This window comes from Fusarium fujikuroi, chromosome FFUJ_chr10 (assembly GCF_900079805.1).
Source record: "Fusarium fujikuroi IMI 58289 draft genome, chromosome FFUJ_chr10".
Classification (NCBI taxonomy): Eukaryota; Fungi; Ascomycota; class Sordariomycetes; order Hypocreales; family Nectriaceae; genus Fusarium; species Fusarium fujikuroi.
In genome coordinates this window covers 1409113-1434808 of record NC_036631.1, presented here as the reverse complement: position 1 = coordinate 1434808, position 25696 = coordinate 1409113, and the positions used below count along the sequence as shown (strand labels likewise).

At 49.0% G+C, this 25696-nt stretch overlaps 9 protein-coding genes, besides 1 other annotated feature; 5 read left to right on the top strand and 4 right to left on the bottom strand.

The window, feature by feature from the left end:
- Positions 1-513: 513 nt before the first annotated feature.
- FFUJ_10745 (D-mannonate oxidoreductase family protein) lies at positions 514-2025 on the bottom strand (the record flags this gene model as incomplete). The annotated part of the gene is made up of 1 exon (XM_023569564.1): positions 514-2025. One exon carries the CDS (start codon positions 2023-2025, stop codon positions 514-516), a length of 1512 nt encoding a protein of 503 aa, XP_023436761.1.
- Positions 2026-5383: 3358 nt separating this feature from the next.
- Positions 5384-6085, top strand: FFUJ_10744 (uncharacterized protein; the record flags this gene model as incomplete). The annotated part of the gene is made up of 1 exon (XM_023569562.1): positions 5384-6085. The coding sequence occupies one exon, from the start codon at positions 5384-5386 to the stop codon at positions 6083-6085; it is 702 nt and encodes a 233-aa protein (XP_023436760.1).
- Positions 6086-6549: 464 nt separating this feature from the next.
- On the bottom strand, positions 6550-7972 carry FFUJ_10743 (related to integral membrane protein PTH11; the record flags this gene model as incomplete). XM_023569561.1 has 6 exons in its annotated part: positions 6550-6990; positions 7048-7256; positions 7309-7450; positions 7502-7601; positions 7656-7783; positions 7835-7972. The coding sequence occupies 6 exons, from the start codon at positions 7970-7972 to the stop codon at positions 6550-6552; spliced, it is 1158 nt and encodes a 385-aa protein (XP_023436759.1).
- Positions 7973-9303: 1331 nt separating this feature from the next.
- Positions 9304-10974, top strand: FFUJ_10742 (related to oxidoreductase; the record flags this gene model as incomplete). XM_023569560.1 has 4 exons in its annotated part: positions 9304-9570; positions 9625-9841; positions 9894-10282; positions 10339-10974. The coding sequence occupies 4 exons, from the start codon at positions 9304-9306 to the stop codon at positions 10972-10974; spliced, it is 1509 nt and encodes a 502-aa protein (XP_023436758.1).
- Positions 10975-12074: 1100 nt separating this feature from the next.
- Positions 12075-13162, top strand: FFUJ_10741 (uncharacterized protein; the record flags this gene model as incomplete). XM_023569559.1 has 2 exons in its annotated part: positions 12075-12082; positions 12187-13162. The coding sequence occupies 2 exons, from the start codon at positions 12075-12077 to the stop codon at positions 13160-13162; spliced, it is 984 nt and encodes a 327-aa protein (XP_023437227.1).
- Positions 13163-13464: 302 nt separating this feature from the next.
- Positions 13465-13569, bottom strand: a tRNA (tRNA-Met).
- A 330-nt stretch (positions 13570-13899) lies between these two features.
- FFUJ_10740 (related to integral membrane protein PTH11) lies at positions 13900-15322 on the bottom strand (the record flags this gene model as incomplete). XM_023569558.1 has 5 exons in its annotated part: positions 13900-14413; positions 14461-14920; positions 14978-15014; positions 15063-15088; positions 15142-15322. 5 exons carry the CDS (start codon positions 15320-15322, stop codon positions 13900-13902), a joined length of 1218 nt encoding a protein of 405 aa, XP_023436757.1.
- A 2275-nt stretch (positions 15323-17597) lies between these two features.
- FFUJ_10739 (related to isoamyl alcohol oxidase) lies at positions 17598-19747 on the top strand (the record flags this gene model as incomplete). XM_023569557.1 has 4 exons in its annotated part: positions 17598-17685; positions 17762-18143; positions 18201-18603; positions 18656-19747. 4 exons carry the CDS (start codon positions 17598-17600, stop codon positions 19745-19747), a joined length of 1965 nt encoding a protein of 654 aa, XP_023436756.1.
- Positions 19748-20280: 533 nt separating this feature from the next.
- On the bottom strand, positions 20281-22327 carry FFUJ_10738 (uncharacterized protein; the record flags this gene model as incomplete). XM_023569556.1 has 5 exons in its annotated part: positions 20281-20427; positions 20476-20846; positions 20899-21023; positions 21072-22128; positions 22186-22327. 5 exons carry the CDS (start codon positions 22325-22327, stop codon positions 20281-20283), a joined length of 1842 nt encoding a protein of 613 aa, XP_023436755.1.
- Positions 22328-23879: 1552 nt separating this feature from the next.
- FFUJ_10737 (uncharacterized protein) lies at positions 23880-25325 on the top strand (the record flags this gene model as incomplete). Its single annotated transcript, XM_023569555.1, has 1 exon — positions 23880-25325. One exon carries the CDS (start codon positions 23880-23882, stop codon positions 25323-25325), a length of 1446 nt encoding a protein of 481 aa, XP_023436754.1.
- Positions 25326-25696: the final 371 nt, after the last annotated feature.

Here is a 25696-nt window from a genome sequence, read left to right as displayed (position 1 = left end):
AAATGATACTAATCTATGTTCTCGTTCTACTTTGTCCAAGTTCCGCGACTGCCGTTCGTCATCCGAGGCAACGACGAATTTCAAACGACGACATAGCATCTCCCGTCTTGATGCTTCACTAAACACTGAACACAAGGCACAGGCTCACTGGCCGGTGCTTTCTTATGGAAATTTGATTTGCGCTGACCAGCCTCGAAAAGCAATGCCCTGTGACAATTACTTCTTTGGACAACCTTGTCACCATGAATCAGTCTTCAGATACGTCGGCGGATAACATCAAACAGTGTCACAGCGAGATGGAACGGATCGTCGTCAAATCATGGCATAATCATTAAAACTTTTTGGGCATCTACCCTTCATGTCTATCTGAGGTGTGCCTTCTAGGACGGTATACAAACCCGCGTCTATCCCTGGCCCACGATCCCAAAGTCATTCATTAACCGATCATCATCATCGCTTCGCTGTAATTTTCCCTGCCCAGAACAAGTAGATAGGTAACGCCGCCGATATCCCTTAGTTGACATACTTGGGGATGGTCTCCATCACACCATCCTTGGTGATGAGCTCCATGGCCTTGGTCACCTCGTCCAGGAAGCGCTGGTCGCCTCGCAAATCATCACCGAACAGCTCTCGGACGCTGAGAATAGAGCGGGGATCCTTGCCACCCTCCTTGGCCAGAGCTTGAAGCTTCTCGCGCATGGGATCGTCAACCTCGAAGGTGTTGCCCTTGTCATCGACTCCGTTGATGTAGATGAACCAGCCAGCAGCGACGAAACACAAGCGGCGGAAGGGGCCAGTAACCCAAATGTTCTCGGCAATGGAGGGCATGATGAACTGAGGGATCTTGCCGGAGGCGTTGAGAGCGACACGGGGAATCTGATCCATGATGGTGGGGTTGGAGAATCGCTCCATGAGGGTGTTGCAGTACTGATCGATGTCGACGCCTGGAATCTCGGGGAGAAGAGGCTTGACCTCCTCCTGCATCATCTGCCAGACGAACTTGCGGTAGATGGGGTGCTCCATGACCTCATGAACGTACTTGAAGCCAGCAAGCTGTCCGGGGTAAGCCATGGCGGAGTGACTCGCGTTGAGAAGACGGAGTTTGTGCTTCTCAAACTGCTCGACGTCGTGCACATCATGGACAACCTGGACACCGACCTTCTCGAATGGAGGGCGGCCATCCGCGAACTTGTCCTCAACGACCCACTGCATGAAAGGCTCGGTGACAACGGGCCAAGCATCCTCGATACCGAAGTTCTCAGCGAGCGACTTGATGTCGTTCTCAGAGGTGCTGGGGGTGATGCGATCAACCATGGCGTTGGGGAAAGCACCCTCCTCGTCGATCCACTTGGCAAGCTCAGGGTTGCGGAGCTTGGCGAAAGATGTGAGCATATTGCGGGTGATGGTTCCATTCTTCTGCATGTTATCGCATGACAGGACGGTGAAGGGCTTGCGGCCCTCAGCGTGACGTCTGGCCAGAGCGGCGTAGAGGAAGCCGAAAGTGCTAATGGGGGCGTTCTCGTTCTCGGGCTTAAGATCGTGCTGAATGTCGGGGTGGTCGTCCTTCAATTGATGGGTGTTCTCGTTGTAGTAGTAGCCACTCTCAGTAATAGTCAGAGACACAATGTGTGTATCGGGATGAGCCATCTTTGCGATGACGGCCTCACGGTCATCGGGAGCGAAAATGAAGGAGTTGATGCTGCCGACGACGTCGGCGAAGCTGCCCTTTGCAGAGCGCTCAATGACTGTGTAGAGGTGGTCTTGGGCGTTGAGGACATCGCGCATGGCGGCATCGTTGGGTCGCAGGCCGATACCGCAGATGGCCCAATCGCGCTCACCGTGCTTCTCGAGCAGATTGTCTACGTAGACGGCCAAATGGGCTCTGTGGAAACCACCGACTCCGACGTGGACAATGCCCTCCTTGAGGGACTTGCGGTCGTAGGAGGGGACCTTGACCTTCTGGTCTCCCTGCTGTGACGCAATAGCGGAGAGGTTGCTGCTGTTGAGCTTTAGGCGTTGTGTCATTTTGGCGGTTGTGATTGTGATTGTGTGTGAAGGAGGAATGAGAGGGAGGAAGATGCGAATGAAGAGGGTATCAAGGTGTGAGGTGATGGTATGAAGAGGAGAGGGTGAATGCGAAGAGGAGGAGAGGAGGATGAAGTTTTGTTGTTATGAGGAATGAGGTCACCGCTCAAATGCAGAAGCTGACCGCCGGGTTTTGTGGTTTCTTCGATAAAAAGATAAGGAGAGGCCGGAATAAATTCGGGCAGCGAAAACTCGAACGTTCCCCCGTGTTCGGTGGACTCTTTGCTCAATCGATTTTGTCGTTTTCTTTTTTTCTGGCGGTGGTGGCTAAAAACTTAGTGGAGTGGGAGCCGTGGATCCGCGGTGAGACCGGCTTTGTTTTGTTGGTGAGGTCAAAGGGGCCCCAAGATTATGGGGCCTGTGACGTTAAAGAGCCCCATAGTTTAGCTTTTATCAGCTTATCACATCCACGCTTGATTCAATCCCGAATCTTGGTGCCTGTCATGTCAATTCTTCAGTGGCGAATGATGAAAGAGATTTTCATCATGTTTTCTTTGTTTCGAATTCTGCCCTGATATTGCAAACCTCACTGTGCAGCTCTGCGCTGCGCTGACACTGCCGACTGCAGACGCCGCAGAATCTGATCAGCACTGTACACGCCGTCATCGGCAGAAAACCTTGCATCATTGCTGCTTATCAAGACCTCTTATCGTGGAGCGATATCTAAAGCTACAGTGGGTACCTTTCAAACAAGCTCAGGGCTCAGGCCACCTACACCTTGAAGGTCAAGCCAAGGATCGTGGGGTTGAGTTAAGTTCTTTGGGGTAGAGTAAAAAAGTCGACATGTCCAGGTGACTACTTGATCCATGTCACCATGAGCCTCATGGCCGCGGCTCTCAACGCCATAGGTCCCATGACCTGCACTTCCCCCAATTCCGTCCCCTAATGCATGCCGTTGAGCTGAAGAAGCAGGGGTAAGCTGAGGTCCCTGAACCTCAATGAGCGGTCAACTCAGGTACCGTCCCTGTAGGCAGCAGCATAACCAATACTAGCGCGCGGGATGAAAAGAGCCTCTAGAGAACAGACTTTGTCTCCCCACGGAATGGACACGATAAAAAAACACTATATTTGGGGGAACCAACACTAATGGAATTGACAGCCAATTAATTCTGGTCCAATTGGTCACTTTCTTACTCCGAACTTCGGATCAGGGTTTTATGCAGTCCGCGCGTCCTCACCTGCATGCCGAGGTGAGGTGAGGTGAGGTGAGGTGAGGTGAGGTGAGGTGAGGTGAGGTGAGAGGTCAGATCATAACTGAACAACTCACCGTAGCGACAACGCCCTTCACCACACAACGGCGAACTTGAACTTGCGGTGTCAAGGCATGCTTTTTGCAACCTCGGCACTTCGGGCTCTCCAATACATCCCGTGCCAACTGCATCACGCGCCAATTCCTTACAGTCACATCACACCATTACTGCGAAAATGCGATAAGCAAGATGCCCGTGTCATGAGAGAAACCGAACCGCGAAACGATGCTTGTTCACTAGAAATGGGCATAGATAAATATTTATTTGGTTACTCTTCAATTGAATCTCTTGCTGGTGCGTTCTCGCTTCACACTCAGCTTGCGGCATCCCAATGCAGCTGTGAATTCATGAGAGTATTGAGAGCTGCAAGTTGACTGCTTCTGTAGAAGTCACATTCATGTACCGCGAGATGTGAGTAAATGCAGATGAGATCCTCGGAGCAGGATGTCGAGAAGGATTGGCCTCGAGCCTTGGAGTAATTGTTGACCATAAGATAAAGTGTTAGCCATGCTATGAGCAAGCGTTCCAAGCACTGCTGGTTGCAACAAAGTCAAGGTTCCATCCGAGATCAAACATTTGTTTTCCGATTCAAAACTATGCTCCGTAAGGTCTGTCACTCCTCTGCAATATAACTCTGTTGCAAACCATCACAGCATTGGTATCTGTTGACTTGACAAATGGACTTCCTCCTATGGTGTTCTCTACAGTTTTGAAAATTAGAGCTCGCGATTATCTTACCACACACAGAGGGTATCTTTGTCTACAATCAAGGGCCAAATGAACGTGATGCTAGCTTGTGCGGCCCAGTATGCATCAAGCGTTGTCAACGAGCTCTTAGTAGACAAACACAGTCTTCTTGTCGAGGTGAGCGAGTCACCAGAGCTGTAGCTAAAATCTGGTTGCACATTCGTCAGCAAAACAACCCGGGTCCTACCAGATACCTTTCAATTCCCGTCGGGTCTTAACTCCACGTCTAGCCTGCCGGGTCAGCTACTAGATGTGGACTCACCAAAACCAGATTACCTCGTAAAAGTCGGCCAACTTGAGGATGGACTGCCACGGTCCGTTGGGCCAACCCGCATTGTATCCCATTTCACAACTTCTAAGTGGTCGACGCAGAAATGCATGTCTTTGATCGTCCTCCCGTGCATATCCCGTGTCTCCAAATCTGACATCCGATTCGCTCCATCTGACTCGGCAATCTCAATCTACCTAGTCAACCATGCATTGATCTACGACGGGGCTGAAATCTTGGAACTCTATGTATTCAGTCCTGAGCTATCTTTTGGGTGATGACTTGGAGCTGAGACCCGAAGCCGCAGGCATATCCCAACTGGTATGTGGAATATGCATGTAAGATTGGGCCTGACCATATCACTCTAGCCGTGTGCCGTCTCCGAGAGCAGTTTATTTTGGCATACCTTGTCAAGATCCATCGTTTTCTTACCCCCAAAGTCCTTGCCTGTACGTACCACCACTCATCTTTTACGCAAAAGGTTCTTTGCATACATCTCAGACTCAGTGGTGACAGAAGGGAAAATGTGCGACTCACCTTCCCCCAATGGTCTCTCTGCTTTGTCTCATTCTCTATGTGCCAAGAGACCATGAAGAGCTGAACTTGATGCCGACCTCACATACCAGAGCGTGGAGATCGCGATGTCGCTGGAATATAGCCAATAAACTCTATGCTTTGACAACACACCAGGGAGCAGGCCCACAGCTCTCACAATTACTAGCTTGTTGCCATGGAAGGACCACCGGAGATCTGCAAGCTCGTGTCTCGTTGAAGGCAGGTGCAGATTTAAGGGCACACGTTCAGTTCATAGTAAGGTTGATGTAACGGAGATCTTTGTCTCCTAGCGATAAGTTAAAGAGAAAACAAAGGGCAGTGATGAGAGGGCAAACCAGGTATAAGTATCTGGACTCTCCCACATGCATCGTTCCGTTTTTCTCATCAACTCACAATCACTCCAATCACTGAGTCTAGTTATCTCTCCGAGTTTACCCCATTACCAATCCTTACACTTGCTTATTCACCAACCACCAATATGAAAGTCTCTGTCATCTATAGCCTGGCTGCCCTTTTCGGTGCTTCTTGTGTCATCGCTGACTGCATCGAAGGTCACCGCGAGACCATTACCCCAGACTATGTCGTGGAGCACAAGTGCAATATGTATCGCACGGGCACCACTCGCGATGCCATTGCCTCCGCCAAGGACTGCGCTGCCCTCTGCCAGGCTGCTGGCGTCGAGGTCTGCTCATACCACCCTCCTACCAAGAGATGCATTGTCTCTAAGCCTGATGGAGAAGATCGCGTCAGATCAGACGTTATCTACATGGCTAAGGTTGAGATCGATGACCCCTTTGTTGAGCCTGATCCTTTTGACATGACCGATGCTGAGGCCAAAGAAGCTTGCTTTGCGCGTGAGGCTGCGCTCAAGTCTGAGCTGGCCGAGTGCAAGGCTACTGCCGCTGCCTCAGGCTCGGAGTCTTCACACTCGAGCTGTGCTCAGTGCGGTATCTTGGGAAAGAATGATCCGGGCCATTTCTCTCGGCGCCTGAAGACCGATCTGGCGGCTTGCAAGGCCGGATGCGCTGCAGTTGGAGATGGGACGACCTGCCGTTCCTACGCCCATGATGGTGGAAGCCCTGGTACTTGCCTTCTCTACTACAAGCACATTAGAGAGTTGAAGCCCGCTGGTAACTTTAAGGCTGAAGGCGCTTGGCGCTCATGGGATAAGGAGTGTTAAGAAGGCATCAATCTCTGGCGACCCTCCACCGTGTAGCCACGGCATCAAGGCCGGGTTACAATGAAGTTTTATGACATGTCTCCGATGCTGCTGTGACTTGGCCAAAACAGGTATATAGTATTTGTTCCTCTGATCTTATAATAGGCAAACAACTCAACAAGTCTACATTTGCTGATGAAAACAAGAATACAAATGCTATCAAATGTGACCTGACCCTTTGGTAAATCAACACCATGCCTTAGAGAGTAGAAAAACTTAAGACCTAAAAAGAGGATGCCAAAATAAACTTAGCAAAGAGTGCTCTGAATATAGGCTAGATTTACCAAATATTCTTATCGTTTAGTGTCAAGGTCCTGGGTTTCCTTACCTCCCTTGGGTTATGTCTCATTATTCTGTAATAATATGAAGCCGTCTTGGTATACTGTATCTCATTACCTTTATATTCGCATATATTGAACTTGCCCCTACCACGACCCTTCAGAACCTTCTCTGCTCCTACTACTACCGCCTTTCTTGTCTTCATGAATTACTTCAACCACATTCGAAACTATAATCCCTTTGGACGCGCTATAATCCGTCAAGTCATTCATACGGTGGGCTTCCGCCTTTACGATCCTTTCTTCGCTGTTATTGAATGACAAATTCGCCGATAAGGGGTTCGCGGTCGGTGGTCCTCGTCGGCTCGGGTCGTTGCTTTTGCCGCTGCGTCCTCCTCCACCGATTGTCTGAAACCCGGAAGGATATTGATAAGACGTCTTGTGAGAGGAGCGCAAGACACTCCCGAAGATTGGCGTGAGCCAGACCCTGAAGAGCGGAAAGAGAATCGGCAGATTAGTGGTCATTACGGCGACAAAGGCTTCGCGAGTGCCCCAGCTTCCAGCAAGCTCGGCTCCATGAACGGGATCCTACATGCAGAAGTTAGGTCATAGTGCCAGAGAAACCAGCTCTAACAGAGGACGTACCACAAGGACGAAAACACTCTTCAAGGTTGCGCAGACGAGTACAAAGATACCGGCCCCAAGCACAATCGTAGAAGCGATCTTCTTGATCATTTTCAAGCTCGATCCCCAAAGCATGGGGAGGGGAATTGCGATAAGATAGATATCAGTTGAGATATTGGCTGCAAATGACACCCAAACAATAGGTTTGGAGATGGCTGGTTGACACGAGTCTAGAATGAAGAATCAGCACAACACCTGTGGTATCAAGACTGTGATACTCACTACCAGGATCCGGGTTGATCTGCCAGTACTTGTGAAAAGGCCGACAACCAGCAAATATGGCTATCATGGTCGCGATGAAAGTGCCGATGACAAGGCCGAAACCCACGTATATCCGGATGCGATAAGGTCGGCCAAGCCCAGTCTGGTCAATGTTAGATGAGTTTCTTTGTGATTAGTTCGGGGCTTTTCTTACCGTCAGACGAGTGTAGAAGTATAACATGGACAACTTCAAGGACCAAATAAGAGCAGAGTATATGGTCCAGCCGGCAACCTGGATCTTGGAGCCAATTATCCTGGGCATTTCAGTAAGTAACTTGTCGGATGATGGATGATACTAAACTACCAACCTGAAGTCATATTCTGGATCGCTAGATAACAATGCCGCTCTCTGAGCGTCCGCCATTCCATTGTTTGCGAGACCATGGGCAAGGATCCCGATGTTGTATGCAAGGGTTGTCTGTATTGTGTAAAAGGCCTGATCAAGTCAATATCCAACCAGTGACCACAGTGCTTGATGGGAACTCACAATAGAAATGGCCATGAGATAATCTTCAGCCTGAAGACTTCTCAAGCCATCCACTCTCATACGAGCATAAAACCTGAGGATTGTCGAAGCGAAGCCGACCGCATACAGCGTCCAACCTTCAACAACAGGGTCTGACATCTTCAGAACCAACAAAGGTATCAGAAGCAAAAGGAAAGAAGAGAGAAAGAACAAAGATCAGCGGCCCATGGGCCCGGGTCCTGGACACTTCGCCCCATAAGTAAGCAGGCAGACTAGGGGCCTGAATGCACAGAACATTTTTCCTTTCCACTGAATCACAAGCTTCCCAGAATCTGCACCCCTGAGATTAGTCTGCACATGCCACCAAGAAGTCTTAGCCAAAGGTGCCATAAACAACTTCTCTGATGGCCTGCTAAGTTAGAGCAAGTTTACCTAATTCATTTTGTCATTTGGGACAGGACCTGGGTTTCTTGCCTCCCCTGGCCATGCTAGACATGCAATGTTCAGTTGGATGGTGCTCGGGGATAGCTGGGAATATTGGGGACCGAGCCGTGCCTGACACTAAGCAGTGGCAGGGCAAAGTCTGGCTAGCTCGTGAAGAAAATGACGCGCCAAGAGTTGAACAGTAAAGCCTGTGATACGGCAAGCTACGGTTGAGAACGCCACGCACGTAATGAGAAATAACCATATTCCTTCGACCTACTGTAATTTGTTTGAGATGTTCTCTTTCGGCGGCATGCATACAATATCTCAGTTGAATCAGAGGTGGCGCTGTCAATGCTACCTCGACAATCTGGGGAGATGTTCGAGATGCTCTGTTACAGTCTCAGATCTGATTTCCACTTCTGACAACACCTCACTTCGACGATCATTTCTTCTTCGTTCTTAGCATTCGGTCTATTCACGAGACAAAAGGTCCCAATACCCATTGGCCTTCGGAAGCCTCGGTAGGCCTCCTACAAATCGATGCTGATGGCTCTAAGATTGCGCTCAGATCATATCCAGGAACCCGATTGGACAATTGCACCTTTGGGATCAGCACCCAGGGAATAAACCCCCGAAATAAATACTGGGTTTCAGTTAAAAGTCAGGGATTTTCCGCGCCGGTACCCGTTCCGTGGGTACTAAAATGGATCCATCTCCGCGCTATGACTTTGGGATATTCGATCGGGTCGTACCAAAATCTCCGTTATTCTGAGAAGGTGGAGGAACTAACATGCAGGCTGCTGAACGAAGAAGGTGGTTATGGATGTTGGCAAGGATATTAGAAATGATTTCCCTTTTTCTTGTCAAACCTCGGCTGCAGGAACAAATTAGGGGAATTTGTCAGGGATTGTCTTTTCGGTGTAACGTTGGCCGATGGCAGACAGGAAGAAAAGGCGAACCAGGCAGGTTAAATATGCACTTGGTCCTCGTCGATCCCTTATCTGGAAGGGGCCTTTGATCTAAGGGTCCAAGTTTTGTCTTGCATTTGCACGTGGTTTCTTATAATGCATTTCTCAAGTAAAGTCCTTGCTGCGGTGGCAGCTTGGAGTACTGCAGTCACATGCGCGACAACTCCTTTTGCTCGTACCGATGCCATTGGGACATGTTCTGAAGACCTGAGCCAACTTGGTAAGAAGTTATCCAAGTCGGCCAAGGTCTACTGTCCTGGATCTGCCGAGTTTGAGAAGGCTACCACTCGTTGGTCCGTTCTGGATGCCCCCAAGGTCAACATTGTTGTCGTTCCTGGTACAGAAAAGGATGTCGCTTCGACTGTAAGTGTTTCTTAACTAATCGTTGATGAGAAGTGCTAATGACTGCTTCTCAAGGTCAAATATGCCAACTCCAAGAACCTCCCTTTCCTCGCCTACAACACTGCTCATGGAGCCATCACCACTTTGGGTCGCATGGACCATGGTATTGAGATTTATCTCAGCCAGCTGAACAAGGTCGAGGTCGCTGCTGACGGCAAGACGGTCACAATTGGTGGCGGCACAAGGTCTAAAGAAGTCACCGACACACTTTGGGCTGCCAACAAGCAAACCGGTACGCTTTGATGTTTCCCTCTTGTCAATGATGACGTGCTAACCGCTATCAGTGACCGGAACATGTGAGTGCGTTAGCTATATGGGTCCAGGCCTTGGTGGTGGACATGGCTGGCTCCAAGGCCATCACGGTATCATCGCAGATCAGTGGGTCTCGCTCAACATAGTCTTGGCTGATGGATCGTTCAAGACCATCAACAAGAAGTCCGATCTCTGGTGGGCCCTCAAGGGCGCTGGCCACAACTTTGGTATTGTGACTTCTATCACTTCCAAGGTGTATGAGATCCAGCACCGAGACTGGGCCATCGAGACACTTGTTTTCAGTGGCGAGCACGTCGAGAAGTTGTATCATACCGCCAATGAGCATCTCCTTCGGAAGCAGCCTGAGGGCGTCATTAACTGGTCCTACTGGGTCCATGACCCTACTGCGGACCCCGAAAACGTAAGTTATATCCCTCATCCATTGCTTTGGTCTAACGTTAAGGTTAACGTTTGCAGCCTGTCATCCTCTTCTGGCTCATCCAAGAAGGCGTGAAGAGCATCGATCCCAAGATCTCTAAGCCTTTTCACGATCTGAAGCCCATTGCTATCTCTCCCGAGTCTGGAGACTACCGTGATCTTGCCAAGTGGACACAAATCGATGTCGATGCTGTCCCATGCCAGAAGAATGGTTTTGTCAACCCCCGCTTCCCTCTCTACCTTCAGGAGTACAATGTCTCCGCCATGAAGAACGCATGGAATCTCTTTGCCAAAGAGACGGGGCCTGATACTCCTTTCAATACTTCCATCTTCATGTTTGAGGGTTACTCCACCCAGGCCGTTCGAGGCACTAATGCCAAGAGTGCTGCCTTCGCCTTCCGTCATGAGAACATCCTCACTGCTCCCTTGATTACATACAAACCTGGAGATGCTGAGCTTGACAAGAAGGCCGCCTCTGTCGGTAATGAGTTGCGCCATATCCTCCACAGAGCTTCTGGCCAGTACCACATGAGCGTTTATGTCAACTACGCTTTTGGCAATGAAGATCCGATCAGCTGGTATGGAAAGGAGAACTGGCGGCAAGAGCGTCTGAAGAGTCTGAAGAACAAGTATGACCCCAAAGGAAAGTTCAGCTTCTTCGGTCCTGTGGCATAAGAGACGACTTGCCGAAGTCAGGAGTTGAGGGATCGTCTGCATATCGCCGTCTATCTATAAACTATATTTAATCTTAAATAGAATTCATTCATTCTTCTTATTCGAATCACTGTTGATTTAACTCTATCTATCATTGGTGTACCTGTGCTTCTCTTACCATGAATGGAGCGGCTTCAACCTGCTTTTCTGTCAGTCTGCAACTGTAGAAGTCTACAGCCCGAGCCTCTACGCAAAGGCTCGTTTTTGGTAGGTAGGATAAGCGCTGTCCCAACTCACAACTTGTCATGAGGTGGCTAACGCTGAAAATAGCGTCTTACGCAAGGAATGATGACCAAAGCGCTCCAAATCCTGCCACCAGCTAAGAATTGGCCCCCAACCGGGACGCAGGACTGCAGCTTTCTGGCCATTTGTGGGGGCCTAACAATGAGACTGATAAGATCAAGCGGCCGACAACCTGAGATCCTCCAGACCTCGATCAACCAAAGATCGACGGGAACAATCGGGGGTAGAGATGGTTGCCTTGATGCATATAAGATTTGAAATAAGCCTGGCGCTTACAAGACTTAACCTGTACCAGAAGCCCGGACCTTGTGCTACTAAAAACGGGAATAAGGCCTGATCTGGCTAAGCGATTCTGATCCTTCAAGCCGCTGGACAGGGCTTAGTGATCAGCAGGGAGATTTATTGGTCCTCGCTGTGAGAGATATGGATAAGGTGTTTCCATAAGCAAAAAAGCTGAAGCAAACCCTGCATCTTCATTTGGGGGCCGTGTTGATGTCGAAAATAACCAGAGTAGCATTGAGAATCTCACTGCATTACTTCAGTGTGAGGGAAAGGCTTTTTTCTTGAGGCTGTTGGGATGCCAAGTTGTCAGCGTAGCATTTGTCTCAGGGTGGTGGTGGTGGAGGTTGAAAAAGCACAAATTTGAGAGCCTTATGAGGACGTACGTTGTCTCCTGTTCAAGACCCCTATATAACTGCGCGCCATCAAAGATGTGAACGCGTGTTTTCTACCTTTTGCTATCATCGGTAAACAGTGTTCGAGTAGCTAGAGACTCCTCACAATCTTTCCAAAGACCAACATTCGACCTCCTCGCCAAGATGTTCAGGTTAGCTCTTCCAGCCCTATCACAATTGACTCCCCCACTTCATCTTGGCAGCATCTTCCTTCGGCAATCTCAAATTCCAGGGACTAACAACATGGTCTTGATAGTCAAAAGCCCAAAAAGCCAGTTGCTGGCAACAAAGGCCCAGCTGCTCCCGCACAACGCCCTCCAGCTGGTCGACCTGCCCAACGACCTCAGCCCGCTCAGCGACCGTCACAGCCTGCCCAGAGGCCTGCTCAACGCCCGGCCGGTTATCAACCGGTGACTGCTCCGAGATCAGTTGCAGGTGCTCCTGTTGTCGGAAGACAGCCTGCTCCCAATCATGGAATGCAGATGACCCAAATGAAGAAACCGCAACAAGCTGCTCGCCCTCCAGCCAAGAAGCCAGCACCCGCTCAAGGGCAGAAGGCTGGACTACCAAAAGGTCATGCTCCGCAAAGTGGAGGCCGGCCAGTCCAAAGGGCTGGACCTGCACCAGTTCAAAGCTATCATCCCGGCCATCCTCAACAGGCTCACCCCCAACAAAGCCACAAGAAGAGCTCGTCAAACATGAAGTATGCAGCTGGGGGTGCTGTCGTCGGTGCGGCTGGTGCAGGAGCAGCTATGTATTACCTGAACAACGATTCAAACGAGCCCACCTACGTGATCAACAACTACGACAACAGTCAGGGCCCAGAGAACATCACCTGCACTCAGTACAACCAATATGAAGGTGACTATATAGACAATGGAGACTATCGGTATGACAGCGATGGAGATCGTCAATACTCTCCAAACAGTCCAGACGATGATAACCGCTACTACGATAATGATCAAGGTCAGTACGCAAATGACACAAACTACGGCAACCAATACGAGAATGATCAGGTGGATACGTCGTACAATGCCACAAGATACCAACAACCAAGTGACCAGCAAGACTATTCTAATGGGAACAACAATGGTGGTGACGGTGGTAACGATGATTGTTGTGGCTGCGACAATTGCTGCGAATGTGATAACTGTTGCGACTGCGATGGCTGTTGCGGGTGCTGCGGTGACGACAATGGCAAAGACGGTGGCGGAGGATGCGTTGTAATGTAATGTAATTTTTCTCGAAATAGATGGATGACGGGTTCTACTGTATACGTTAATTGCAGCTTAGCGATCATTTGTTTTTACTTGTTTAATGGCATTGAGGTATAAGGTAAGGTGAGACGAGGGCGTGATCGTGGACAGTTAGTCAATAAACAATAGCATGTAGCACGACTTGCTTAGTTTTGCCAGGTGCCAAAAAAAAAAAAAAAAAAAAAGTCGACGTGAAATACCAATCAATGGCAGTGTCGCAATCGACAAAAGAAAGATGTTTCCATGCTAGGAAAAAGAGGCAAAAATGTCAAAAGGATTGTCCGCTGTGAGGTTCGAACTCACGACCTTTGGATCACTCTGACCTAGGATCAGATCACAATCTAATATGAGACCAACGCTCTAACCAACTGAGCCAAGCAGACTGTGCTAATTGGATACCCGTCAAAGCTTCGTCGGTGCTCATCAACGGAATCGGGTACCATTTCCTGCAAGGGCTAGACCAACAGTGCAACACCTACCAACCACGGATTACCTGTTCACTAGTCCAGATATCTATGTCGAGACTCATTGATGGGTAATCATTAGTGTATAATTATAATAATCTTTACAGCAGTAAAAGTAGTGTGCCATTCATTGGGACGTACTGAGGTCTCGAGATATAGGGTTAAAATAACTGCGTGAAAACGCTAGGTATTCATTAAGAAAGTAACTATTATACAGCTAGAGTTTTCCCATGCCCGATACCCTTTGAACTAAATCCCAGACCTAACCTCCGACGCCTTGCTTTCGAACCGTATCTCGCTGGAAGTCCTCGACTCTGAGACAGTGGCCTTTGAAGCATTCTCATATGCAACCTGAACATTCGTAGTCCGCATAATTCCGTTATATGTCATGATCTCTTCCTCAGATCCGGTCGGTGAAACACTGCGAATCTCAGTATGTTGGGTTCGCGAAACTCGAAGGTCTTTTAGACGAATGTCATCGTGGTTATGTGATCGCATTCCACCTGTTCCGCGGGAATTGTTGGCATATTGGCCGCCGTATGGAGTTCCAGATGGTGCGTCTGAGCTTCCTCCAAAGAGAGCAGGGAACCATCGTCGGAAAAGCGGTCGGAGAGCAGGGACCGATGCGCAGATGATGGCAAGGTTCGTTTCGACGGCACCCCAGACGGGAAGGACGGAGTAGAAGCTGTCTTCGCCGGGACTCGGCCCCTGGACGAGTTGGTGATAGATGGAGATGACACGGATGATGCCGATGACACCAACTCTAGATAATGTTAGCATCGATCCTGCCAAGCTGTAGACGCTACTTACACGCTACCCAACAAAAACACACTCAGGACAGCAATCTTGGTCGCCCATCGCATGGTCAAGCCAAGGAAGATCCAGAAAGGGAGCGCAACGACCAGGAAGTCTGTCACGATTGTGATGCAAGATGCAATGACATGGAACCAGTTATTGACACAATGAACGCCAGGTTCCTTTCGCAGGGGGAAGTCCCAATTGGCCTCAATGGGCCAGCATTGGAAGAGAGCTGTGAAGAAAATGGCTACAGCATGCGCAGCATTGAAGATATTGAGCCCGTATATGGCGTATCGCACGTTGGTTTTATGGCCACCCAAGCGAAGGAGGAACACTAGAATCGAGGCCTTGACGAGTGCCAAGACGGGATTGTAGAACATCTGCACGAGAAAGTTCCACCAGAAGCCAGCGGCAAGATTGAAGTCTTTTGGGACATCCCGCTCGTGGAATCCCCAGTAATTGAGCTTCATAACTGTATAATTGTCAGCAAAAGGGTTACTCTGGTGCAACAAGATTCAAGTCCACGTACACATGTAAAGAGGTCCAATCATCATCAAGGCAAAGAACTGTAGATGTTAGATCAACACCAGGACATGAAGATGCATCAAACTTACCAAAGCTGCCAGCACGAGCCAGTCATCTATCAAAGATAAGCTTTCTGTATTGGTTACACTGACTATGAGAGAGACTCACCTAATCCAACAGTCCGTGAGGTCACGCGACTGTACATGCGCATAGACACAATGATGATCGATAAAGCCGGAAAGATGAAAAGCGCAGCTAGGCCCTTTTGCTGAAGAGGAGCCGTAGGAAGACTCAAAGGATTAGGATAGGGCGGTGGTCCTGTTCGACTGTATAGATGTAATGAGGCCATCGTGAATGTCAAACCAGCATAAAAGAGATGGTACGTCAAAAGTATGGTGGTGCAGAGTTTGCACCATGGGACATCAAGCGACACTAGAAAGATTGACTCGATGTGACCGCTGATCCGGGCAAAGACGGCCGCTGCGATCGATCGTCGCTCTGTATGTACATGTAACAGGACGAACTAGGGGGGAACCGCTGACACGGTATTGGCACAAGATGAAGACGATCGCTTAGATGGGGCCCTTTAGATTTATGTATAGTAGATATCCAGGGGAGCCCAGCAACGCAGAATCTTGGACGAAGAACGCGGAGACCAATAAAACAGGATGAGAAACAGAGTTCATGAGGATTGTCACCCAAGTACCCAACATGGTCAGCATGGTCCGTGGTTTGGGAGCTGAACAACCATCTCTTGGTGCTTCGAGTAAGACGAGTTCCTGGTTCCTGGACTGCACAATACGGCGTTGTTCATGTACGATTACGGAAGGGGAAAGTGATTGCCGGCATATCTCAGCGCGTCTGGTTCTGGAAACAAGGAATTGTGTGTCAACTACCGGTGATTCAGCTACTTGTGTGTCACACGTCCCGTGTGCGGTTGGACTGAAGGGCTGCTAAGGTTTTCTGTGCCGCAGAGGCTTCCGGTACGATTTCCGGTGCTCCGCCAAGAACGTGTCTTGTTTCCCCCTCAGCTGTGTTTTCGATCATGCATGTTGGTTGTTGAAGAATCCAAAGTAGAAATGATGGAACATTGTGGCTTGCAACTAAACAGGCGTTGATGCCCAAGGCTTCCGGTGGTGGCTGAAACTAGGCTGTCAACAACTTGTTTTCAGGACGAGGCATGACGCCTTCGCTAGATCCTGTTGGAAGGCTTCCACACAATTCATTTCGATAACATATACGAACTACTCGTTCTGATGTCTTCAAGCATTATAAATTGGGAGGGTGAACTAATTACGCTAACCCAGAGCAACGGTTGGGTGATTTGTGATTAGGTTCAGGCTAGATCTCTTAGCATTTCCTTCAACGGCGAAGATCAGCATTCGCGCGATTTTCTTGAACAATCTCGAAGGACCAACGTACATATGCATGAATGAACGTAGCATGCATCTCTAAGGGATGGATGATGGCTGGACCCTGAGCATGTTTTGACCGAGCACCGCTAAGGGCCAGGGGAGTAAGAGACTTGGAACTATAATTCCAACTGACAGAAATGCTTAGGCCACTTTAGGATGAGTTTAGGCTGGTTTAGTATAACTTAGACAAGTTTTGATCAGTTATTTCTTGCACCTTGAGAGATGGCATTGTGCTTTTTCTGCTCCCCAGGGCTTGCTGCTGCTCTAGCTCCATCACAAAGACACTACCGAGATGCTCACATCTACCCCGGATCCCCGACCCTTGCCAAGAGTGCCAGCCAGTCGAATGGCCCGGAAGGCTGAACGATGATCCTTCGCTTGTCTCAGCTAAATGATAATCCGTTGATCTTTTCTCCATGGAGATTGCCATCATCTTCTAGCACGAGATTTTACGAAGCCGATCCCACTCTGACAAAGATTCTCAACCAACAGCCGCTCAAATTTGAGTTCTCGCTTCACTTGATCGCCAGGATCATGAACTTTGTCGGTCTTGAATGCCCAGCCTGTACAATTTGTCCGTCCGCGGGGTCCCGCTCCAATCACCTTTAGGATATGTCATGGACTATTCTAGTCTGACGGGAAGCGGCTTCGACCCGAATGCGCTCCAATTGAGGGTTATGCATAATGTAACAGTAATTCTACGCCAAGCTTAGGAATCGGCCATCATTTCCACATATAGAGGGACCCTTGACTCTTGGAGCGACGAGAAGCCGCATCCCCGCGGCGGCTGAAAGAAATGGCGCCAGTGGGATGAGAAGCGCCCGCACAATCGGCACAGATTTTGACAGGAAATCGGGGTTCAGATGCTTCCGATATGTATGATATTCTCTCCTCTCTCGACGGCAATGCCTCGCGGCTCTTACTCCACCGTCGCCACCGCACTCCATCGTCAAGCATGGATATCTTTCGGCCCATGAACCTGAGCATCAAGGTGATTACTACCTAATACGTGCTAAACACCGCCAACTCACGTACGTACTTCTGTAGGATTGCAGTAGTAGCATAAGAACTAGTGTTCGATATATAGACGGCATAGAAAGCCATGTGGCATAAGCCGATCTCTCCCCGTTCCCTCTCTTTTCTCCCCCAACCCTCTCGAGTCCTTGGCGTTCTGTCCCGTCCCTGCAGTCAGCCTCAAAACTTTACAAGATGCAAGGCTCTCACATTTCGTGGCTGATTGCCGCGCTTGTTCCTTTCACCCTTGCTCAGACGATCGAAGTCGATGGCAAGACGGTCCGTACGTAACACCTTCGCCTGCAGATGTGTTTTTCTTTTGCTCTCATGAACCATTGCTGATCTGAAACATGGGGTAGCGGCCAACAAGAACAATGTTGCCCCTGCGTGGTCTGAGCCACCGGCTGCATCGTCGAGGTATTCTTTTGTCGATGATACCCCTCGGCTGACCGATGCCGTGCTCACCAACCTCACGGACCTCAATCTCAGTGACGTCGATCTCTTCTACTTTGCTGATACCAAAGGTTCCAAGAAGAGATCTGCTGCTGTCGACTCCAAGTGCAAGGTCTTCCCTGGTGACAAGCTTTACCCCAACAAACTCATCTGGAAGGTCTTCGATCTCCTCAGCGGAGGTGCCCTCATCAGCACAGTTCCCCTTGGCTCTGCCTGCTACAAAGGAGAGCATTACAACAAGGAGAAGTGTGCCTTCCTTCTCTCCAACTGGCACAATTCAACCACTCAGTGAGTTTCATCCCCAGTGGTACCGTCTCATACATGCATCAAACTGACATCTCCAAGCATCGATGATCCCACTTCGGTCATGTCACCCCTGTTCGAGGGCGCCACCTGTGAGCCCGAGAACGCTGCTTCAGGCTCCAAGTGTACCATCGGTGGCTTCCCTCTTTACTCTATCAAGGCCACCTGTGTTGCCCATATCCAGCTTGCCGTCAACTTTGCTCGCAACCTCAACCTCCGTCTTGTCGTTCACAACACTGGCCATGACTTCCTTGGCAAGAGCACCGGTGCTGGTGCCTTGAGCATCTGGACACATCACCTCAAGGATATCAAGTTCACCAAGAACTACCGTGGTGCTAGCAGCTATACTGGCCCTGCCTTCAAGATTGGTGCTGGTATCCAAGTCAAGGACCTGTACCTGGCTGCCGACCAGCAGGGTTACACTGCTGTTGGCGGAGAGTGCCGTGTAAGTCTTCCTCTTCATCGGCCATCACTCACAGACACTAATAGGTTCAAAGGATGTTGGTGTCGCTGGCGGTTACCTTCCCGGTGGTGGCCACTCCCCCATCAGCCCCATCGCCGGTCTTGCTGCTGACCAGCTCCTCAGTGTTGACATCGTCACACCTGATGGTCGCTTCGTCACTGCCGATGAGAAGCAGAATACTGACCTCTTCTGGGCTGTTCGTGGCGGTGGTGCTGCTACCTGGGGCGTCGTCGTCTCCATGACTGTCCGAGTCTACCCTAAGATGAAGTTCTCTGGCATGACCTGGAGCGTCAATACCAAGGACGCTGGCATCTCTCAGGAGGCACTCTTCAAGGCTCTTGATGTCTACTGGCGCCGCTTCCCCGAGTACTCTGACAAGAACAGCTACGGCTACAGCTTCATGTTCCCTGCTGGCAACGGCAGCTTCCTCTGGACCATGAACCCTTGGATGATCCCCAACATCTCTGTTGGCGAGTTCAAGAAGATTGTCCAGCCTCTCCTTGATGAGTGGAAGGAACTTGGTGTTGACCCCAAGCCTACATTCTTTGAGCACGACCGCTTTTACCCTGCTTGGAAGACACACTTCCCTGCTGAAAACGTCGGTAACTACAATGGTCGCTCCGGGTCTCGTCTTATTCCCCGCAAGAACTGGAATGACCCCAAGCTCCTCAACAACACCATCGACGTTCTCAAGGGTATCCTTGCCGACGAAGGCATCCTCATTATTTACAACATCAATGCCAAGCAGCAGAACACTCCTCCCAACTCTGCCAACCCTGCCTGGCGCGACGCCAACATGTTTGTTATCACTGCTCTTAACTGGAACTACACCGACAGTGAGGAGGAGATTGCCAAGGTTAACAACGAGCTCACCCATGGTGTCATGGAGCGTCTCAAAGCTGTCACTCCCGGCGGCGGTGGCTATGGTAACGAAGGTGATGTCATGGATCCCGACTTTGGTCAGTCCTACTTCGGTTCCAACTATGCCAAGCTTTACCAGCTCAAGCAGAAGATTGATCCTTATGGTGTCTTTTATGCTCCTACTGCTGTTGGTAGCGAGGACTGGTATATCACCGATCATCCAGCCTACGTCATCAAGCAGACCGGCCGCCTTTGCCGAAAGTAGATAGTCTAGCATAGAGCTCCTTTTCGCTGTATATACTTTAATTTGCGCTCTTTGCCTGCTCTCAGTGGAGCAAGAAAACACTCGACCTTGATTCCAAGTGCCAAGCAATGCCTGGTCCAAAGTTTAATTGGGCTATACTAGACTTAGCCAAGTCTTTTGCGTATTTATGAAAGAGGCTCGAAGTCATGTCCCCCGTGATCGTTGGAAAGTGACAATAATTTGAAGCCTCCTCGTCTTCTTCTACCAGCATGCGAGGCCAGTGATATTACCTATGCTGTTATTTTGGCAAAAGGAGCATTCAATAGTGGCATTTGTTCTTATCGGTATAGATGCGACGATATGATAATGCTCACCAACTGAATAGCATGAAAAGTGGTAACACGACTTCCGTTAGAGGAGATTGTGAGGACCAAGGTACAAGGATTCGAACTTACCCATATTTAGATCTCGAACACATGTGACGGCAGGCTTAGACTGTTTTTTGTTGACCGATAGTTTAAAACTATGAAGTACCTACTTCTCACTAGACATTCCTACCAAGAGTTCTCGTTATCATTTTTGAACCTTTGCAATTTTGCCTCGTCAAATTGGTTGCCACTTATTCCCTTATGCCAAAATACTTCTCCTCCGTCCCTGATCAGAACGAATCCTCTAGGAGCTTCAATATTCATAGCAAGTTGCTTTTATCCTGTCAGTGAATGGTGTCTAGAGTGAAGGCATCTTCAAACCTTGATTGGCGGCCTTTCGCTATTTATATAGTCCAGACCAATTTCGAGTTCCAGACTTTCCATGTGGGATTTTAAGTCCTTGTAATTATCGACCCTGTAAAAATATTCAGCGTCGGAAATCTCAGCCACGTAATTGTTATTGTAACCAAGCCAAAGCCTCTGGATGGACCTTATAGTCCTTTTATTAATCCATGCGGTGATCGTTTCGGACACAGACTTTGGTATACACCATTTAATCGAGCTGTCCATCATGGCAATGTAAAAGTTTCCATCAGGACCGAGACTTATGTGTCGGGGACACCCAAACATTTGGTGCTTATCTAGCCAAGCAGCAAGTTTGGGATACTCAGTTGGAAATGAGTCGGACCAGCCTGCTCAAGATATCAATCAACATCTGTATCGATTGTCTGAGCTTTAACTTACATGTCCAACAGTTCAAGTTACTTCCAGTATGATAGTGGTAGAGCCATGATCCATTAGTACCAAGCGCACAAATTCTGCGCTTGTCATTCTCGTCCGTCAGTCTTGTTAGATCGGCACTGTAATAACTGCAAATTATTAGAGAACTGCTCAATATATCAATTCTCTTCACTTACCCATGATATCCGCTTTTGCCCCCAAAGAAATAGCCTGTTCCCGATAGAAACAACCTGACATAGCTGGAGTCCCCTACGTACTGAGACCCTGAACTTCGAGGTCTCATACTCGAGATTCCCATTGTAGCATTACCTCTTTCACTAAGCTGGAGGCGGAGGCTCGCTAGTTCCCTAGTGGCCTCTTCAGTTTGGCGAAGCATATCTTCTTCTCGGGATTTGCGTTGTTTGCCTTCCTTTTCTAGACTCTCGATCTTCTTGTCCTGCTGGCGTACACGCTCTTGACTTTCCTTATACTTGCCTTCTAGGACTTTGAAGCGGCGCCTCTGTTCCTTCATCTCTTCAAGACTGACCTTGAGATCTTTTCGTTCTTGATTGAGATATTCAATCTTTTTCTTCATCGTCTCGCGATATTGACGTTGTTCTTCGGCTGACTTTTCGTCCTGGTCCTTCCTGGCTTGCCTCTCCATTTCGAGGGCTTCTGACATCTCCTTGATAACCCTTTGCTCAGCTAGAAGAATGTCCGAGTTAAGGCCAATACCCGCTTCAGTCTCATTCAGATCTTTATGCTCACTAACCATTTCCTTTTTAATGGAAATAGTGACTCGATTGTTTTTGGCAGCAGTTTTGAGCAGGGACATTGCGGATGAGAGGGTATTATTGTGACGATTGACTTGAGCACCTTCTTCGACCAGGGCTCCCCAGAAACCATCCGTGGCGATCAGCTCTTGCTCTCGCTTTTCTCCCATGGCTGCATTCTCGGCTTCCCACATCGTAGTGACAAGAATAACGTTCTTGAGACTGTCCTTACCACAGAGCTTCCGGAACATCATGAGGTTCTTTTGAGCAGATCCGCCCATACGACGATCTGTGATTTTATGAAGGTATAGGATCCCGCTCAGTTTGACATTGTCTTCATATGTCTTGGCAAGACATAAAGCAATCTCTTTGAGAACTTCGGTATCTGATCGATTCGTATCATCGAACCCCGGAGTGTCCAGGAGATATATGTCAGAGGTATCTGACCATTTGCATTGGTATGCAGTGACGTGCTGTGTACCTGTATCGTGTTAAGACGAGACCGTGTCAACTAATAAATGAAATGGCCGATACGTACAAGCTTGCAGATCGTGGCCAACGGGAACATCTTGTCCAGTGCACAGCGAGATGAAAGTGCTCTTTCCAGACCCAGTCATTCCCATGATAGCTATCAAAATGTCGCTCGGCCTCGGCCTAAAGCCCAAGAATACATCGCCCATGGTGTCAGTTCGGCTTTGCTCGGGATAATGAAACACTGTGTCTAGAAGAAAGAAAGTCTGTACCGAGCAAAGCTCCATCAGTTGGGTTAGATTTATCCTTTATGCAGTTGCCTGAGTCTGGGGAATCCATTCCGCTGCTTGGCACTGGGGTGACAAGCGAGCATCTGATTTGCGGGAAGCGAGGTAGACAACCCAAGCTTCATTCTCAGCGTATCAATTGCTGCGAGTTGGAGCTTTATCACAGTTGATGAACATGCTCAACCCCGCTGTGGCTTGCAGCATCATTTCAGCGTGACCTCTTGCGTTATCGTGGTGATGCGACGCTCAGGCTGATTGCGATATGGCGTATGTCATTGGCTGATATCACTACAATTTGACATGGTTGCTTGCTGGCTGTAGCACGACCTGGCAGTAATGCATACAGGGGGTTGCCTAACGCCTTGGCATTTGTGGCAAGGCATATTTATTGGAGTGGCCATGGGACAAGAAAAGTCAGGACCTTTATTCTGGGTAGCAAAGATTTAGGTAAGTTGAGATGATCTTAGGGAGACTTAGTGGGCCTCGACTCGGCGTTCTTCAGGTCAGCTAATTTTGACATCTTAAGTTTAAGTCAGAAGTGTTCTTGGTGGCTGCGCGAGGGCATGAGCGCTAAAATAACCATCATTCAGACAGCTGAAGACAGGGTTTAGGTAGTTTTAGATCAGTTTCTGTCCTTCGCCAAGTAAAAACCAGGTAACTGAAAACCTTGTTCCTTTGTATAGATGTTACTAGACAGAGGGATTGCCCTCGAGGAAAAGCCCGAGATCGTGAAACCAAATGCACTAGCTGTTCTAGGGAGGCTAGGAGGCATGGCAACAATTACAGCTGGAGCTGCCAATCTTACAGATTCCTGTTATAGCAGTGCCTTATTTCAATAAGGTACAGCTGGGATGACGCTATACTTGCACAGGATGAGAGAAAATAAGCCCGAAGAAGGCAGGGAGTTTCTGAGCATACTTAGATCCAGGTAGTTGTTTTTTAGTCTGTAGGTACGTCATATGCTATCTGTTTACTGCTAAGCCATACTCAACTGCCGGAAGCGAATGCGCTTATCTGAGGCGAAAGGCCCACTATACGGCTATTAAGATAGGGAATAATCAAGATTTACCGTCTATGCACATGAAGCCACTGGACTCGCTGCATGGAAATTGCGTTTGGCGCGAAGTCCGAATTTCCGGGAATGGTGGAGACCGAATGCGAAAAACTCCCAACTTCCGCTGAGTCAGTAGTCTGATCCAATCGCGTTGTCAAGTTTGCCATGGCTTTACCACCGGGTCCGAGTCGGGAGGCTTAATAAACAGAGATTCGGGAAGGCAGCTGAGTTTGGCGGCGGCGGCATGTAACACAACCCCGTTGACAGCTCAGGGGAATGGCATGATGTTTATATCTGAGATTTATAAGTAAACAATATCTCCTGAGTCTATCTTCAACCATCAACTACAGGTCCTATCCGGTTCTTCCATTTCATCCCCTCAAAACCTACTTGATACACAAACAGCAGTATATATTCATCATGACACTAATACCACCTCGATCATTCAACCGAATCTCTTCGCGGTCTACACCACTATCCGTCAGGATGAAGACCTATATAATCCCCGTCATCATGACGGCCTTGATGGTCCAGCTCCTGTTCCTAGCAAATATGTCCTACCTCTTCGGCTCCCTATTCAAGTCCTCAACACGAATGCATAACCTCAAGATCCTCGCAATCGATTTTGATGGCAGCGATATCGGAAAGGCGATTTCCGGTGCTTATGATACCCTCCAGTCAGACAAGTTCCCTTCCCTTGAGTTCGGCTCGTCCTCAGAATACGATACCCCCGAAAAGGTTCGAGACGCCGTTTGTAATCATGGCTACTGGGGTGCTATTTATACTCATCCTGGTGCCTCTGATCGTCTTTTGTCCACTATCGAGGGAGATAACACCACTGTTTATGATCCACAAGACGCAGTCACTACGATTTATAACGGCGCATACTATCCTTCCATCTTCTCCTCCCTCCAGGGCAACATGCAGAGCCTCGTTGGCGCTGCCGCAACCATGTACGGTCTCACGACTCGCGACGCCCTCAAGGCCGTCAACATGACCAATCCTACCTCAGCGAGCACCTTTCTTCGGCCCTTCCAAGCCAATATCTGGAACATCATGCCAACCGAACAGGGCACAAGAGTTCTTCTGAATACCGTCTCCCTAGTGATGGGCATTCTCATGCATTTCTTTTTCCAGATGGGATTGAATGGCATTACAACTTCTACCAAGGTCCTCCAGTCCTACTCAAAGCGAGATGTCTATGTCTTCCGCTTCATCACTGGCAAGATTTATACTCTCATCGGTGCTCTAGGCATGGCTGGCTATTTCTGGGCCTTCCGGGAGAATTGGAGCGTCGATGCTGCTCAGTTCTTTGAGACTTGGATGTGCCTCTGGTTCTACATGGACATCAACTACCTTGTTATCGACACAGTGCTGGCGACTATAGTCCCTATGCAGTTCTTTGCCTTCTTCCTTCTTACCTGGATCATTCTCAATATCGGGTCAACCGTCTTCCCATTTGAGCTCACACCTGGGTTCTACCATTGGTCGTGGGCACTTCCAGCCCATAACGCCTGGCTTCTTCTCGTCGGTATCTGGTCTGGGTGCCGTGCCAACATTGGAGTTACTCTGCCTATCTTGTTCTCTTGGTGGGTTGTCGGCCACGCTGGAAGTGCATGGTCAGTTCGCAAGAGGTGCTTGATGGCCGAGGCAGAGGCCGAGAGTCAGCTGCAAGATGCTCCTAACGAAAAGTTTGAACGATTCAGCACCGAGCAGACACGACAGGAAACATCACATGGACTGAGGCCGGCCCAGGATCTCGACCTGGAGGCCAACCTCTCCGCGCAGCGTCTGCGCAATGACGACGATAATCGGACAATTACAAATGGCGGCGAGACGACACAGGAACGCGATGACATCAAATAGGGCCGATGTAAATCGGTTTATCTGCATTTGTGTTCTTGAAGATACTTGCTTGCCATCATGCTTAGCGAACTGGATTTTGGATTTATGGATTGGCGTTTGACTAGAGGACCGAAATACATACTTGGGCTTTTGCCGACAGACGTCATAGATGATTCGATAGACATTCCCTCATACACTGTTTAGACATAGACTGAGGGCTATTAAAATAATACATCAGCATTTAATATTCAGGACGGCTATAATTTATACACACTGAAATTCGTCAATTGATTCGTCCAGTATTAATAGATGCATGATGCAACGCGATGGAGAGTGCAACACCTGATTTGAGAGCAGATGACGGGAATCTTTTAGAATTCTCCTGAGCTCTC